The sequence below is a fragment of the Cervus canadensis genome, chromosome 11 (genome assembly GCF_019320065.1).
Source record: "Cervus canadensis isolate Bull #8, Minnesota chromosome 11, ASM1932006v1, whole genome shotgun sequence".
NCBI classification, from domain to species: domain Eukaryota; kingdom Metazoa; phylum Chordata; class Mammalia; order Artiodactyla; family Cervidae; genus Cervus; species Cervus canadensis.
This window is the reverse complement of record NC_057396.1, coordinates 28197648-28215774: the sequence shown is the minus strand read 5'-3', so window position 1 is coordinate 28215774 and position 18127 is coordinate 28197648. Positions and strand designations below refer to the sequence as shown.

General features: G+C 50.0%; 1 protein-coding gene across 2 annotated transcripts in view; it reads right to left on the bottom strand.

Moving 5' to 3' along the window:
• Positions 1 to 18127, bottom strand: part of GRIK4 (glutamate ionotropic receptor kainate type subunit 4) — a 484233-nt gene that overhangs the window by 326007 nt on the left and 140099 nt on the right. Inside the window, exon 2 of one of the 2 annotated variants that reach the window (XM_043482502.1) lies at positions 5501 to 5632. In XM_043482502.1, the coding sequence (XP_043338437.1) occupies positions 5501 to 5582 (82 nt within the window). In that variant the 5' untranslated portion in view covers positions 5583 to 5632. Of the gene's footprint in view, positions 1 to 5500; positions 5633 to 18127 lie in introns of those variants that run through there. The other variant, XM_043482503.1, reaches the window with a different exon arrangement.

Genomic DNA, 18127 nt, shown 5'->3' with positions numbered 1-18127 from the left:
TTTCAGCAACATAGTTACTCTCCTAAATACATATTTTGGACACTTAGGGTTCAATAAAATTGGTTGACATTTTTGAACACTGACCAACATCTGGGAGGAGAGAGATTTGAAAACTGACAGGTCAGTTCAAGATTCAAAGTTCACCGTTAGATAATTCATCCAGCAGTTCCTAAGCACCTTTCATGGGCCAGGCACTGTGCTAGACTCAGGAACACAGACATAACAACAAAGACCCTGATTCCCTAAGGTGGTCATTAGGGGAGGGATTTGTGTCCCAGAAAGTTTTGTCCATGGATTCTCTCTCTAGATGACAGATGAAGGAGAAAGGCATCAATTTCTATTTGTCCCTAATGTGAGAGACCAACTTATTGCTTATATGGGTGACTCAATGGGAAAAGAGATGAAGAGTTACACGCTGATCAAAATTTCGTAAAGCAAATCACGTGATCACATCACACATTATGCAGGGAAGCCCACTACTCAACAAGCCCCATGGTATGTCCTCTGCAAGGCACAGAATTCCACTGGTATATTTGGATCTTGGTGTGTCCGATATACTTAACACACAGCAGAAAAGGATAAGAAAACCGGTGTGTTTTATTTCCCCCGCTTACCTCCCCCAATTCTCTTATTATCTTCATCTTCATAACATTTGAATGTTCTATGTTAAACATTCTCTCTGCAGGACTTGGAGCTCATTGAGGGAAACCAACTCAGTGAAAAATGGGAGTTGTAAAGTGCTTGGGGTCCTAGTAAGACAGAGTGTCGAATAAATACAAGCTCTTGCTGCTTTACCTCTCAGGGAAACCTTAAACAAGAGATTCAGCTGCTACAATAACCTGCTGATGTCTAGCGCCACCCACACTGAGCAGAACTCTGTACCACCCTGATCGAGTCTCTTAGATCCCCAGGCCTCAGTTTCCTCATCTGTCCGATGGACTCTGTCTGGGCCCTTAGGAAATTATTTGGGAGTTAAAAACAAAAAAAGAGTGAGAGCCTATAAAAGCAATAATGATTCCATCTTTCAATCTCTTTACCAGATAGAACACAATATATTTCATGTGACTGCTGTGATAATGGAATATCCCAAATGTCTCCAGGGCTGTAGAGCTGCAGTAGAGCAAAGCGGAAAGGGAAGCTTTGGAGACAGACAGGTTTGAATTTCAGTCTCGGTGTGACCTTAGACAAGTTATTTAAGCTCCCCGAGCCTCTGTTTCTTCATCTATAACATCGGATCATTAATTCTGACGTGAAGATTGCCTGAAATATGTGAAACACCTAGCACAGTACCTGGAAGAAAGTGAGGTCTTTCCAAGTGGGAATTATTATGGGGATTATTATTATTTAGCACCATATCCTCAGTCCTTGGCACAAAGCAATCAATAAATACTTGCTGAGTGGATTCATGAATGAATAGGTGAACCCCTGTTTTTACCATTACAGCTAATACTTGCCTTAGAATTCAATCAGGATCTCCAGTCCATTCATCTTCTCTTTTAAGTAAGACAGATAGATGGACATTTTCTCTTTCTCTTCTTTCTCCTTTTTCTTCTACTTCCTCCAATAAGTCTACATCTTTAAGCACAGGGAAAAGCTGACTCATTGGAAAAGACCCTGATGCTGGGAAAGATTGAGGGCAGGAGGAGAAGGGGACGACAGAGGATGAGATGGTTGGATGGCATCACCGACTCAGTGGACATGAGTTTGAGCAAGCTCAGGGGGATGATGAAAGACAGGGAAGCCTGGCGCGCTACAGTTCATGGGGCTGTGAAGAGCTGGACACGACTTAGCGACTGAATAGCAACAACAAAGACTGGAAGAAACTTTAAAACAATGATAGGGAGCACGTTTTGAGGGAACATCTTGCAAGGATCATAGACTCATCCACCCACCCCTCCATTGAGCTTATGTGACACACTCGCATACATCAAGTGTGAGGGCCTGGGTCATGTGGTCCATCCCCCTTGGGAGCCAAAATCTGGTGGGAAAATGCCATACTAATCAGAGCACAACCCAGTGAATGATGGAACAGGGGAATGGGAGAATGGTTGGGCAAAGATGATCTGACCCTAGGAGGGACAGGAAAATATTGGGAAAGAAGTCTGCGGAGGAAGGGCTATTTACACCAATGATACTGGTGATGCAAAAGGGGGGGGGGAGGGGAGAGGAGGAGCAGGAGAGTTGCTTTTATTTCCAGGCAGAGAAAATGGAATGCAAGGAAGAGCTCTTCAGTCCCAGAAGAGGGATGAGAAAAGCCCAGAGTAAACCTCCCTAGTATATGGCATAGTCACTTAACAGTGAGTAGTTGTATGGCTAAAATAAGTGACCAGGGAAGGAGTAACAGAAGGCTAGCTGAAAAGCCTCACATTCATTCTAATGCATTTGGTCCTAATGCATTTGGGGGCAAGATTTGCTAATATCAGAAACGCGATGGGAGGAAACTGTAAGAGACAACGACCTCCACCTACTGTTGAAGGTGAGTCTGCTTCCCCAGTGACTTAGGGAGCCCATCGGTGGGCAACAGAGGGAGCACTGCAAGAGGAGTCAAGGAGACCAGGCCCCAGGACTGACTGCCACCAGCCCCACCCTCATGCACCCTGTGACCTTGGCCAAACCACCACCTCTGTGGGTCTCCCTCCCCGTCTGCGACATAAGCAGGTTGGAAAATGGGATCTGCAGAATCCTTTGTGGCTTTAAGATATAATGATGATCCTTTTAAGTAATGGAGGGCTCTAGAGATGGGGAGGGGAGGTCTTCTCAGGGCGTTTATTAACTTGTGGCTCCCACAGTCATCACTCAGAGGACCCAGAGGGACAGAAGCAAAATCAAAAGACATTTCCAGAAGATAGATGACTGAAGCGGGCTGACAGATGTGTGAGAGTTTGGGGAATTTACGCGGGCAGCTTCACCATCATAAATAAAATCCCTTTCTCTTACCCAAAACCTCATTGGGTGGGGGGTGGTAAACACCGGACCCTGTAATAGACAATTTGGCTGTATCTCCCGCCGCGTGCCTCACTTGAATGAAAAACAGCAGTCCCAAGGCAGGGTAATGGGCTCGGCGCCTCTTTACAAGCATCCGTATTGTCACCAGCCATCAAGCGGGGCTGGAGATGGAGCAGGCGGGACCATTTATCTCCGAGATCCCTGGTGCCTTCATGCAGTCTTGCTCTCACAGCCATCTACATTGAGGCTGGGGGTTTGGGAGGAACTCCAGAAGAATCAAATGTGGGGAGAAGTGACCCCTGGGAAAGGGGAAGGAGCAGCAGCCCCTCCATTTTTCCAAGAGGCTCTGGAGGACTTGGGGGGCCAGCGCCATCAACGCTGGTCCAGCCCATCGGTGTGGAAGGCTGCCTCCCGCTCAGCACAGCTACTTGTGTTATCCTGACCTACTTCTCTCCTCATCCCCGCCCTACTCCAGATCCCCTCAGGAGTCCGAGTAATTAGCACCTTTTCATCCATAAAGCTCCTGGCTCCCAGGATAACCAAGGAGACAGCAAAACAAGCCCGGGCACTGCTGTTTGGGTTTTTCTTTACTTTTCTCTCTCTTTGTTGACTTCACTCAGCTTCCTGCGCTCTGCAGGAGACCAGGCTTGGTTTGACCTTGTCCACCAGCAGGGCCCCTGGCTGGAAATCAGCTGGACGTGGCCTGGCATGAGCCACAACCAGCACCAGCAGAGCGGACGGAACCGGACAAGCATCGTTCCAAGTGTGGGGATGGAGCACAGGGGTCCCTTGGAAGCGCGCCCCCCCTGTTGCACAGCAGGCCAGACAGGGATCTGTCAGCTCCACTTTCTGCTTTTCCTCCGAGGGAACAAGTGTCAGGAGAGCCGAGGCCACGAGGCGATACTGATTCTGGCTCAGTCTCTTTCCGCTTCCCATTAGCGACAAATGGAAATTGATGGGTTACCGCTTCATCCACTCATTTAGAGGAGAAGAAAACCTCACAGCAAATATGAATAACTGGAGGCATCTTATAAATTAAGCATCTTAAGGATATGAACCGTTTTGCATTGCTGCTAAGCAGAATTAAATTAGGTTTTGAAGTTTCAGTAGAAGTGAGTGGGGAAGAGGGAGGAAAGGGTTTGTTTTTAATTCCTTTTTTCAAGTATGCAGGGTGGTGAGCCAAGGGCAGGATGAGGGGAAGGACTGAGTCACTGGTCCTCATTTCTGATTCCAATTAGCTGTCTCTGGCATATGCATGGAGAAATAGGCCTGTGTGCCCACGACACAGCACGGAGCAACTCGGGGGCCTCCAACTTAGGCTCTGACCTGTGATGCCTGGGCTGGCCAGGGCCTCCTGACCACCCATCACCACCATCATGCCAACCTCTGGGACCTTAGAACCAGTCCTAACTGTCAGTAGAGGAGTTCAGGAGCTTTAGGCCACGTCCCTGGGATTCCATATCATGGTCTTCATTCTAAAACAGCCTCTAACCCTTTCAGGTTCAAGTTTAGGATCTCAGATCCTGCCTTGTGCATAGTATCCACTTTTGCCATCCCCACCCCAGTCTAGACAGACAGGTCTCAGGTGGGCACCTGCCCAGATAACCTACCTGGTGTTTAGGTACTTCTAAGGCTGTTGCCTGGCCTTGCCCAGGGGTCCCACTGTTGGACTGGTCTTCTTGTGACCAACACACCTGCCTGGATTCCTCACTGCTGTGCCTCAACTGCCTGTCCACACTGACTCCCTTCCCCATATACAAGTACACACCCCAGTCCCCAACATCCCACATCTGTCCCAGGCCATCAGCTGACCACACAGTGTCTACTGAACGAGACTATCCGTCTCTGCACCTGGAGCCATGCTCCCAATACCTGATCACCAGTGCCCCACTGCGTAACAGCAACGCCTGCAGTTAAGCAGCTTTGGAGGTGTTGAGGGGTAGGGGAGGCAGCTGATTTCTCAGGCATTTCTGAACCCTGGAAAGAGCCAAGCCTTCTGCCAGGCACAGGGGTGCTGATGGGCCAGCAATAGCAGTGTCTGCCTACAGCTAGGAGGAGCATCCCCATGGCAGCAAGGACAGGGACAGAGCAGGTGGACATACGTCCCTGAAGTGGCCCGTTGTTCCTTCCCAGAACCAGGCTAGGGCAAGCAGACACCAAGGCCCTGCCAAGCAGCCAGGTCAGGGGCACCAAGAATACCTCATCTGAACACAGCCTCCAGGAAAACTTCTGGGATTGATCAGAGGACAGAAGAGATGAGCTGTGCTCTGCTCTCTAGCCCTAGATTTGGAAGCCCCCCAACCATTCCCATCCTGAGTCCGTCACAGGCTGCAAGAGACACTTATCAGACTCTTTAGTTTCATCACAAGAGGAGCCGGGCAGCTTGAGCAGATCATTGCTGTGAGCCTGTCGGCTGCCCCAATACTGCCAGCCCTGCCCCAGCCAAACTCAGGAGGGTAGTGCAGGGTCAGATGTGCCCGGCGGACACCTGGAGTGTGGGAGGGGCATTGCCGGGGCTGGGCTGCCCCCAGGGTGCCACAGGGGCAGCGCTTACCGATCCTCAGGGAGTGCGGACTGCAGGCGACCATCACGAGCCACGCGGGAAGCAGCACCAAAGGCGCCCAGACGCGGGGCATCTTCTATAAATCCTCATGGAGCCCTCCGCTGGTCTGGGCATGACATAACTCTGTGGGGGAGGGGGAGAAGTGCGTGAGTCCCCATGCCGGGAGCCACCCCTCCAGCACAGCGGCCTCCCCGTGTGGACAGCCTCAGTGAGGAGGACCAACGCTCCCTCCCCGAACCCCTGTGCCTGGTTGGGGGGGCGGGGTGGAGCTCCAGGCCGGCTCCAGGCCTTTGCCTTCCTGCCTCTGCCCAGGCTCACAGAGGCCTCAGGTTCTAAAGCCATCCTCCACCTTCACCCCCATCAAATCAGGGCAGGCAGTGTGACTGTGGCCAAATGATTCATAGTGAAAAGTGAAATCGCTCAGTCGTGTCCGACTCTGTGTGACCCCATAGACGGCTGCCCACCAGGCTCCTCTGTCCACAGGATTCTCTAGACAAGAATACTGGAGTGGGTTGCCGTTTCCTTCTCCAATATAGGCAAAAGACTAGAACAAACATTTCACTAACAACTATATCCGAAAGTTTTGGAGCACACTTGGTGAAGGTTCTGTGTCATGACATCCCCGCTTCCCACCGCAGCTCATGCTGCCGCCTGACCCAGCAGCTCGCATCTTCCTGCACACAACTCCACCCCTCTGCCTGGAGTGTGCTCCCCTCCCCTCGCCTTGCCAGCTGCCAGAATCGGGTGCCTCTCTATCCCCTCCCAGCAGCCTCTAGTGGCTCTGATGCTGACACATTTTCCTCTATTGCCCCTGTCTCTGCGTGTCTACACCTGGGCTCCGTGTGGGCTTCTCCAGGGCCAAACCAACCCCAGTTTACTACTGTATCCCTCGAGGCTACTTATACCAATAGGTGCACAGGACATATTTGTTCAGTGGATGGAAGGTCTCAAGCCACTGCCTGATATAAGGAGACAGAGGGAAATAAAGGATAAATATTGCAGCAAAGAAAACTTTGCTGTTGGCAAATCAGGCTCAGAATCTTTAATTCACTGGTGTTGGGACTTCCCTGGTGCTCTATTGGCTAAAGTTCTGCGCTCATAATGCAGGGGGCCCGAGTTGGACCATAAAGAAGACTGAGTGCTGAAGAACTGTGGGGCTGGAGAAGACTCGAGAGTCCCATGGACTGCAAGGAGATCCAACCAGTCAATCCTAAAGGAAATCAATCCGGAATATTCATTGGAAGGACTGATGCTGAAGCTGAAGTTCCAATACTTTGGCCACCTGATGTGAAGAGCTGACTCATTAGAAAAGACCTTGATGCTGGGAAAGTTTGCAGGCAGAGGAGAAGGGGATGACAGAGGATGAGATGTTTGGATGGCATCATCGACTCAATGGACATGAGTTTGAGCAAGCTCCGGCAGATGTGAAGGACAAGGAAGCCTGGTGTGCTGCAGTCCATGGGGTCACAAAGAGTTGGACACAACTCAGCGACGGAACAACAAATGCAGGGGGCTCGGGTTCAATTCCTGGTCGGGGAACTAGATTCCACATGACACAGCTAAGACCAAAAAATGATGCAGCCAAATAAATGAATTTAATTAAATATTAATTCATGGATGTTAGTGCAGGAAGAGAAGAAAGCAACCATGATCTCAAGGGAAGCTTGGCATTCTTACTCATTGTGGGTAAGGCTGACTATTGAGTGACTGTCTCCCCACTAGAATTCAAGCTCAGTGGAGGTGGGGCTGGAACAGAAATCCTGTTTCTCTGTCGTCTCAGGGCCCAGAACTGTGCCTGGCATATATTACAGCCTCAATAAATTCGCATTGAGTGGAAAATGAATAGGCTGTCAAAGATGGAAGAACCGTAAAAATCTTGCTAGGCTATATAAAAGTAATACTAAATATAATCGTTTCTGTCAAATGCCTTCCATTTATGCCTGGTCAGCCCACTGCACAATAATTATTATGCAGACCGCTAAATAGGTGTCAGATTAGCCTGCATAAATTTTATTTGATGACAGAACTACACTCAATCCATGAAGGCCTGACGGCCATTATTCATAACCCCAAAGGCTGGCTGATCCTGGAGACCACATGTAAGGACAATGGCTCAGGTCCTCAGCTGCTCTTGGGCAAAGTGATGAGAAATAATCTCCTCCAAAACCTTACAGGAATAAAAAGCACCATCTTGACACAAGTTGGTAAAGCACAAGTGTTTGCAAAATTTTTTCCATAATCTTTATCTTATTTAATCACAGAACAAGCTCTGTGACTGACAAGGAAGCTGAGCTCAAGAAAGGCGCCTAGTTCAAGGTAACACAACTATTACTAGGGAAAGCCAGGGCTAGCCAGGATTCAGACTCCGCTGGGTAGCCTTCTGGCATGTACCTGTTTGCGTATGAGAGCAGATCATGAAGCTTCTGGATTCTTGATCCAAAAACACAAGGAAATTTGAGGTCTTATTTTCAATTTATATGAATCTAATCTTAGAACTTAATGGCATAGCCTTTATCAACTGAAAATATTTTCATAATTTAAGGATAAAATTTTTTCTAGCAATAGAGCATCCAGCCCCTCTTCCCACTAACATCATCCCTAGGGAGTTCCACCTCCACCCATGAGTTATTACCACTGGCATGGTGTGGCTTCTAAATCAGAAGCTCAAGCCCAGAACACCTGTACTGAGATGGCTGCCTCCTGAAATCTCCACCTGGACGTCCCACAGCCCTCCAGACACACCTCATCCTAAAGAGGAGGACTCCTCTCCACCAATCCCACCATCTGTTTCTCCTCCTACATTCTCCTTCTCAGTGGATGACACCGCAATCCACTAGTCACCCAAGTTAGAAAGCAGAGAGTCACTGTAGAGTTAATTCTACTTCCCCACACCTCACATCGACTCAGTCAACAAGTCCCAATAGCTCCATCACTTTCTCTCCACCACCATCAACCTGCTCCAATCCAGACATCCACCAGCAACAACCAGGACTCTGTGATAGCAGCCATCTCGGTCTCTCTCCCTCTGGTCTTACCCTGTCTGTTGAGTCTCCAGTGAGTGGCCAGAAAAGTGAAATAAAAGTGTTATTCGCTCAGTCATGTGCAACTCTTTGCGACCCCATGAACTACAGCCCACCAAGCTCCTCAGTCCATGGAATTTTCCAGGCAAGAATACTGGAGAGGGTTGCCATTCCCTTCTCCAGGGGATCTTCCTGACCCAGGGATCAAACCTGGGTTTCCTGCATTGCAAATGGATTCTTTACCATCTGAGCCACATGAATGAGCAGCCAGGAGTTCTTACCAAACCGTGAACTTGATAATGACACACCCCAGCCCCAAAGTCTACCACAGCTCTCCACTGCACCGAGGATCAAAGGCAAACTTAACTCCAACAGATAAACCCTTCAAGATCTGGTTCCTCTTTCTTTCTTTCTTTTTGTTTGTTTTATATTTTTGACTGTGCTGGATCTTCATTGCTTTGCAGGCTTTCTCTAGCTGTGGTGAGCGGGCGCTGCTCTCTAGTTGTGGTATGAGAGTTTCTCATTGCAGTGGCTTCTCCTCTTGTGGAGCACAGGCTCTAGGGCACATGGGCTTCAGTAGTTGCGGCTCCCGGGTGCTAGAGCACAAGCTCAATAGTTGTGGCACCGGGGCTTGGTTGCTCCGTGGAATGTGGGACCTTCCCAAGCCAGAGATCGAACTGGAGTCTCCTGATTGGCTGAAGGATTCTTTACCACTGATCCACCAGGGGAGCCCTGCTTCCCGTCTTCTTGTCTCTACCCCCAACGCCAGTGCAGCGATCCTCAGCAGAGCTCCATCTCCGGCTTGCCTCAGCACCCACCCTCTGCCCCCGTGATGACCTGCAAACTGTGTCTTCCAGGCTCACTGCATTAATTCCCCTCTGAGGCTTTTTGTGATCCCTTTCCCATCTGCTGCTACCACATCTGTAACACTCCTCATTAGGACACACACTCTGCTCATGATGATGCCTCCTGTCTCCCCACAGAACATGTGACGCCGGGACCATGGCCAGCCCCAACACACTATCTGGCACACAGTAGGTGCTCTATTAGTATTGGCTGAATGACATCAATGAACAGATGGTGTCAAAGGCATTTTCTGAGTTTATACCAAGATGAAATAAATTCTCAGCCTGACTTGTATGTTTTATGTTTTGTATATTCACTGTAGTTAATACAAACACTCTAAGCAGACAGAACGCTCTAGATCCAGGCATAGGATCGTCATGTCGATATATGTTGAAAGGAGGAAAGTGAAAGTGAAAAGTCAGCCTCTCAGTCGTGTCTGACTCTTTGTGACCCCATGGATGGTAGCCCGCCAGGCTCCTCTGTCCATGGGATTTCCCAGGCAAGAATACTGAAAAGGGGAGGGAAACATTATTGTCCTTTACTTCTGTGGTTGGGGCTTGGACTGACAGTCACAGTTCTTACACAGGTTGAGTTCTTCACTGCCATGTAACGGCTGTACACCATGAGCAAGTGAGTTAACTTCTCTAAGCCTCAACCTGTTCATTCATAACATGGAAATGATAGAAATGTGTCTGTGTTCAGTCACTAAGTCATGTTTGACTCTTTACAACCCCATGAACTGTAGCCCGCCAGGCTCCCCTGTTCATAGGATTTCCCAGGTGAGAATACTGGAGTGGGTTGTCATTTCCTTCTCCAGGGGATCTTTCCAACCCAGGGATCGAACCTGAGTCTCCTGCATTAGCAGGCAGATTATTTACCACTGAGCCACCAGGGAAGCCCAATGATAAAAGTACCCTCACAGAATCCTTAGGAGGAGTGACGCTAAGATGCTTATCCTGGACTGCTCAAAGTAATTAACTGTGCATGGCTATTATACTAACTCTATAAGATGATATTGCATACCCACTTCACAGATGTGGAAGCTGAGGCTCAAGGAGGATCAATCACTAACCCAAGGTCATGCAACTAAAGCAGTCGTGCTGAAGTTCAAATTCAAGACAGTCTAACCCCACGTGATCACAGATCCCAGGCTCCTCGTTCAACTAGAGTTGAATACAAAGGCACTGGCAGAATTTAAGTCCAAAGCAGGCTGATACAAATATGGCTTCTAATTTCTGAAGGGCTCTGATAGATCTTTCCCAGGCAATTTGAGAACGCTATTCTTGACACCCTAGAGCACTCATGCCAACCCTAACAAGTGCACAGTTAGGGCCCAGCATGGAAGGAGGCCAGGTCGGATCTGCTGTGGTCCTTAAGGAGGGAACCTCCTGAGCAGCTTCACCCCTAGGAGCCTGTTTTCCTCATTGATAACATGGGGATATGAATGCCTACCTCATGGGGTGACTGGCATCAGGAGAGCAGGGAACATGTAAGAATTTTCCACCTGCATCCCCAGTGCCTAGCACAGGCTGGCCCACAGTGTGAAAGTGTTAGACACTCACTGGCCAACTCTTTGTGACCCCGTGGACTCTCCCGCCAGGCTCCTCTGTCCATGGAATTCTCCAGGCAAGAATATTGGAGTGAGTTGCCATTTCCTCCTCCAGGGGATCTTCCCAACCCAAGGATCAAACCTGGGTCTCCTGCATTACAGGCTGATTCCTTACCATCTGAGCCACAAGAGAAGCCTCAAAAATATCTGTTGAAATTATGAAATAATTCAATCAGGTTATAGACATGAAAGAGGCTCTGTGGGCGTAAATTACTTCCTAGTGAGTTACTTTCAGAGTCCTTGCCCAGAAAGAAAACCTAGTGTTCAGGTGCAGCTCCTCCACCGAGCACGCTCAGCTCTCCTGCCCAGACCTCCAGCCCTCACCCACACACCACAGGAAGTATCACCCCACACACTGATTGCGCCCTGCCCCGTGAGCCCTTGAGAGACGTGCTGTGGAATCAGACTGGCGGTTGAGGCTTCTGCGGTCTCATCTCTGCTTCAGCGTTTACCTGCCCAGGATGTTTCCTCACCCAAACACCAGAAATCAGTTGCTGTTCCATCGCTCAGTCGTGTCCGACTCTTTGTGACTCCATGGACTGCAGCACACCAGGCTTCCCTGTCCTTCCCCACCTCCCAGAGTTTCCTCAAACTCATGTCCATTGAGTTGATGATGCCATCCCACCATCTGATTTTCTGCTTCCCCTCTTTTCCTCTTGCCCTCAATCTTTCCCAGCATCTGGGTCTTTTCCAGTGAATCGGCTCTTTGCATCAGGTGGCCAAGCTACGGAGTTTCAGCTTCAGCACCAGCCCTTCCAATAAATATTCAGGATTGCTTTCCTTTAGGATGGACTGGTTGGATCTCCTTGCTGTCCAAGGGACTCTCAAGAGTCTTCTCCAGCACAACTCAAAAGCATCAATTCTTCAGTGCTCAGCATTCTTCATGGTCCAACTCTCACATCCATACATGACTACTGGAAAAATCATAGCTTTGACTCTACAGACCTTTGTCAGCAAAGTGATGTCTCTGCTTTTTAATACGATGATCAGAGGTCCCCACTTTTTTCAGAGGGGGCACCTAATTTCCATTGTTTTAGCATCTCAAGACTGCTCTGCTTCCTCAAGGCAGATCCTTTCCTGTCTCTTTCAGACCTCAATGTCTCTGATCCTCTCTCTGGTGCTTGTATTTTATTTTTTAAAGATTTTAATATTTATTTTTACTTATTTATTTTGGCTGTGCTGGGCCTTAGTTGTGGCATGTGGGATCTAGTTCTCTGACCAGGGACAGAACCCAGGCCCCCTGCATTGGGAGACAGAGTCTTAGTCACTAGGCCACTGGGAAGCCCTGTTGCTTGTATTTTTGAATGAATCTCCGTGAAAGCAGAGCCTTCTTCTTTACTGCTATACCTTCAGCACCTAGAACAGCACCCAGTGCAATGCCACTACAAATAAACATCAAGAAATGAGTGAATGAATGAATGGTCATTTAACTTGCATATATTGATGCCCTCTCTCTGTTCCAGACTGTGCATTCCTGGAAGGCAGGGGAGCATCAACTCTCTGGCATGTATCTTCCTGACACGCTTGTTATGATGCTCATCCTGAACAGAAGCTCCATGAATGTGTGTTGACTCCCAACCCACACTGGTTAACAGGCACAGACAGACACTGCCCACCCACAGCTCCTTATGTTCCATGGTAAACGGTGTCTAGACTCCCTGACCCAGTTGTGCTAAATGACCGCTCCTCTCCTGACTTGTCAGCGGTCCCTCCACTGGTCTCTCTAGTCCCCATAGGACTATTACACCATCAATCCTGATTTTCTGGGGTGGGTCTGAGAGGAGGCTGACAGCCACTAGAGAGTGTTTGGTGATGGGAGGAAAAAGGAAATCAGAGGGGCAGCCAGATTAATTACAGGTTTGCTCTTGACTCTGGGCAACAACATCTTGATTACTCCTCCCGATACTCCAGCCTCCTCAAGACGAATGGACATGTGATTCTCTGCTCTTCTGACTCCTCCAACAGAGAGAAACTCCCAACAGCAGCTAGCAACTTGGATGGGGCAGGTAGTGGGGTGGCACCCCAGGCCATGTGGCCTCCTTGGGGAGTCATCCTCTGTGATCTGATACAGTGGGCAGCATGTGTGAGCATCCCATCTCCCTGGCAACGTGTGTGATGCTTGGATGCAGATCCTGTCCTGGGAGTCAGAGGCCTGGGTGTTCACCAGCTCTGTGCCTGTCTGAGCCTCAGTTTTCCATTTTGTAAAATAAGAGAATCAGACCAATGATCTCTAAGGTTCTTTTAAACTCTGAGATTCTGCAGTTCTAGGAACTATACTTTATGAAAACAGGTAACATTTGCTAAATATTTGCTTTCTGGACTTCCTTGGTGGTCCAGTGGTTAAGAATCCACCTGCCAATGCACAAGACACAGGTTTGAGCCTTGGTCCGGGGAGATCCCGCAAGCTCTGGGACAACTAAACTTATGCACCTAGAACCCATGTTCCACAACAAGAGAAGCCGCCACATTGAGAAGCCCACGCACAACATCAAAGACCCAGGGCAGCCAAAAATAAATAAATATGTATATGTAAGTATATTTGCTTTGTACGGGCAAAGTACGATTTAAGATTTAATGCTCCTCAGAATTCTGTGAGGCAGACACTCATCCTCCCTCCAACTCCCAGCAGACAAGGAACCCAAAGGTGGAGGGGTCAAATGGGACTTGCCAAGGTCACCTAGCTCGTCAGTGGAAGAACCAGGCCACGGTTCCAGCACCCCATTCTCATCCACTGCTCTCTACACCTGCCTCCTCAATGTACCCCAGAATCCGGCACACAGTGGTACCTGAGGAAGTGTTAGAATGTGATGATAGTGATTATCACGATGTTGAAGAAGACAAGAGAAATGCAGATAGATCTGGGCGCATTTGCACACTTTGCCAAATCAGGGGCAGGGGGAGCCAGCAACACAGGGATGAGTCTAGGAGTGTCCTTTGGCAAAACGATCAGCCCAGATGTCCTCAGCCTTTAGGATTTACTATCAGGAGATGCTCTCAGGAGATTGTGATGAGTTATAATATGGCACAACAGCCAGGGAGGCTTGGCATCAGCTGGACCAGGTCTGACGCATCAGGATAAACTCAAGTGGAAGGACTGGTCCTGCCTGGGCCTGACTTTTGGGGAGGACGTCCAGGGAGCAGGACCACTGCAGGTATCTGCCAGAACTCAGGACACAAGACTGTGGAAGCGGTTCCCAATTCTTGGGCACTAATGTGTGAGCCAGGGGGGACCCCCAGTTTGCCTTCCCCTTCCCCCCCATGTCTATTTCAGACCAAAGCACTCAATTCACCTCTAAACCAAGAGCTGACAACCCTGGTTTCCAGTCTCAGCTGTCCCTATGCTTCCTTAAGCTGGTTACATAACCTCTAAGAGCTTCATTTCCACAACTATAAACCATGGGTGACTCAAGGCCTCCCTTGAAAAGCTGTTGCGAGACATCTTCGGTGTAATGCAGTTGGTGAACGTGAACTTCCTGTCTCTCCCTCATCCCATCCAAGGCACCCTGGACCACAGCCACGTCTTCTACCAATGAGACGACCTCCCACGTCTTGTGCTAAGATTAATCCACAGCCCTCTCACCTCCAAAATGCTGCTCCAAGTCAGCCCTGTCCAGAACCTTTCCCTGAAGAGTCAGCCCTCCTTCCTCACTCAGACTCTGCCTGGCACAGGAGAAAAAGCAGACGCTGGAGGTGGAAAGCTGTGTGACCTCAGGCCCATCTCTTAACCTCTCAGAGCTTCCATTTCTTCTTCAGTGAAATGGGGAAACTACACTCCCACCATCTGCCCTTCGGGGTTGCTAAGAGACTCAAAGGAGACAATAGCTGGAGAATTACATTGTAGGTGAGTGAAGTGCTTTCTGAAAAGAACTGGTGTCTGTTGCTCCTTTACATAAGACTGGCCGAAGCATGCGTGCTGAGTCGTTTCAGTCGTGTCTGACTCTTTGCAACCCTATGGACTGTATCTGGCTCCTCTGTCCATGGGATTTCTCAGTCAAGAATACTGCAGTGGGCTACTGTGCCCTCCTCCAGGGGATCTTCCTGATCCAGGGATTGAACCAGCATCTCCTGCGTCTCCTGCATTGGCAGGCAGGTTCTTTAGCACTAGCGCCACCTCGGAAACACAAGCATAAACTAGACTTAATACCACTACATGATTTATACTTCATTCACTCAACAAATATTTCTACTGAGTGCCTACTGGGGGGCAGGCAGTGTCCAATCCCTGCCCTGACGGAGCTTACAGTCTAGGGAGGAGATATTAATCCATATCCAGGTAACTAGATGCCATAATGACAGATGGTGGGGGGAAAGTAGAGGCTACTACAGAGTGTTTGGTGGGGTCCTCACGTGGCCAGAGGGGAAGGCCTTGCTGAGGATAAAATGTTTGACTTGAGTTGGCCAGGTCCTTTGAAGGGGACAGGGGTGAGTAGGCAGGAGAGGAGCCAGACGGAGGAACCAGCACGGCAGAGGAGACCCAGAGGCACTGGTGGGACACTGTACCATGAGTGTTGGGAATGGCAGGGAGCCCACAAGGCTAGAGACTGGGAGCACCTTCTCTTTGAGTCTGCTGTGTTTCTGTGAGTCCTTCTCATTAGGCATCCCCAGTCTCTCTCTGCTCCAGGATAAGGCTCTGCATCCACAGCTGACTGCCCTCCTGAAACTCATACTGGACCAAGCATCCTTCACAGAGAAGGGAGGAGGCCTCAGCATCCGAATCTCCTCTCTATGGCAAAGGAGGCGGTTAGAGGTGAGAAGATGGAGAATTAATCACCAGTCTAGGTGAGCCACGAGAGATGGGAAGAGGATCCCTGGGTTGGATGTGGAGGTCAAGACTGGCTCTGGATGATGAAAAATGTCCCTGGCATTTATCTGAGGCCACCAGGCTGGGCCCTGGGGAGCCAAGCTCCTAGCAGAGACCACGTGAGTTGAGGCTTTGAAAGAAAATAGCCCAGTGGTGGAGCCGTCTGGAACACATTTAGAGCAGAGAGACCTTGCAGGAGCCTCCAACAGAGGAATAGAGAGAGCGGGGAGAAAGATGGGGAGAGAAACTGCTGTAAAAGACAGCCTCCTAATTACTTCCAGGCAAACACAGCCCTCCCTCCCTCGCTCAGGTTCTGTCTGGGTGTTTGGGAGGAGAGGGGCTGCCCTGCAGAAGCCTAGGACCGAGGCTGTGTGCACTGCAAACTTCCATAAAGAGATGTGGGAAGAGTTGGGCTCTGTAGCCTGCAGAAGACAAGGATGGGGGTGGGAGATGCATCTGAATTTAACCATCTGCAGCAAAAGATGGGTTATTATAGACTTACATATGATGGAAGACAATCTCCAGCTCCGCTGAGGTCAAAGCCAGAGGATAGCACTCTAACTGTTATCGATAAGGAAGCACGTCTTGACCTGAGAGTGGCTGGGTCACAGACACAAGCTCCCTTCCCTTGGCCAGGCTCCATCTCGCCCACGTGGTCAGCTCATGTACACATCGGCCTTTTCAGCGTCTCAGACACTGTGAGCAGGAAGTAAGGCCCTGTCTTCTTAAAGTCCCTGCCAGAGTAGGAGAGAAGGCAGCCATTCCAAGGTGCATGCTTTCCTCCAGGAGGCCCAGGACTGGCCCCTCTCTCCCAGCAACCATAAGGCTGGGGGTGGGGCAGAGGTAAAGAAGATAGGAAAGCCAGATACTGCATAATAAAGGTCCACAGCAAAATAAGTGGCATGTCTCTGTGTTCAGTTCTGACCTACTCTTTGCAAGCCTGTGGACTGCAGCTCACCCAGCTCCCCTGTCGGTGGAATTTTCCAGGCAAGAACACTGGAGTAGGTTGCCACTTCCTACTCCAGGGGATCTTCCTGACCGAGGGATCAAACACACATCTCTTGTGCCTCCTGCATTGGCAGGCAGATTCTTTACCACTGCACCACCTGGGTGTCCTCTTCAAATTGCAAAGCGATGAACTTATTCTGCTAGCATCACCCAAGTTTGCTGCAAGCTCTGGAAACGGCCTGGAAGTCCCCTCCAGCCCCTGCCCCCACCCAGTGCCATCAGCACTGATGCCATCCACCTGGGGAAGGCCTGGTACCAGGCTCTGCGTGGGGCAGAGGACAGAAACTGCCACTGGGCAACTGCCCCCTGCAGAGATGGCCCTAGAACTGCAAGGAGGCAGACTCACTTGTCATGCTGAAGTGTTCTCTACTGTTTGCATTTTAAGCTAAAGATTGGATGGCTTTTTCAATTAAGAAATCTAGTTAATAATTTAAAAAACAATAAAGAATTCCAGCTTTCTCAATGACTGGCTCTAAGACCTGGGCTTACTTCACCCCTGAGCCTGCGCCCCCTCCTCTATAGAGTGAGGCTAACAACACCGATCCCTGGGTCAGGAAGATCCCCTGAAGGAGGGCATGGCAACCCACTCCAGGATTCTTGCCTGGAGAATCCCATGGACAAAGGAGCCTGGCGGGCTACGGTCCATGGGACTGCAAAGAGTCAGACACGACTGAGTGACTGAGCATGCACACACGCAGCACCTCAGGGCCAAGTGCTCAGTGCTCTCACGGTCTCGCTGGACCGTCTGTCACTGGGCCAGGTGCGCTGGCTGCCAGGAGAGCAGAAGCCAAGCAGCTGTTCAGAGGTGCCCCCAGAGTGTGTTCCCAGACCGCAGTCCCTGCCCAGACACAGGCGAACCCCAGCACCGCCTCTCCTGCTGCTTCCACAGCCCCTAAGTCCACCTGCAGTTTCCATGCCTACCCAGCCCCTGTCCAGACCCCCCAAGACACACAAATGCATTCACAGCTCTGGTTCTTAGCAGGGTCCCAGGCCCCAGGTGACAGGAGGGTCCTCCCTTGGAAGGAGAGATGAGGAGGGGAATGGGGGCCCCACTACCTTGACCTGATCTCTCAAGGGGTCAGGGATGCAGAGAACACTCTTCTCCAGGAGCTGCCCTGGGATTCCACATTAGTCACAGGCAACAGTAGCTCTCGGGCTTCCCAGGTAGTGCTAGTGGTAAAGAATTCGCCTGCCAGTGCAGGAGACATAAGAGACACGTGTTCTATCCCTGGATTGGGAAGATCCCCTGGAGAAGGAAAGGGCAACCTGCTCCAGTATTCTTGCCTGGAGAATCCCATGGACAGAGGAGCCTGGCGGGCTACCCAGTCCATTGG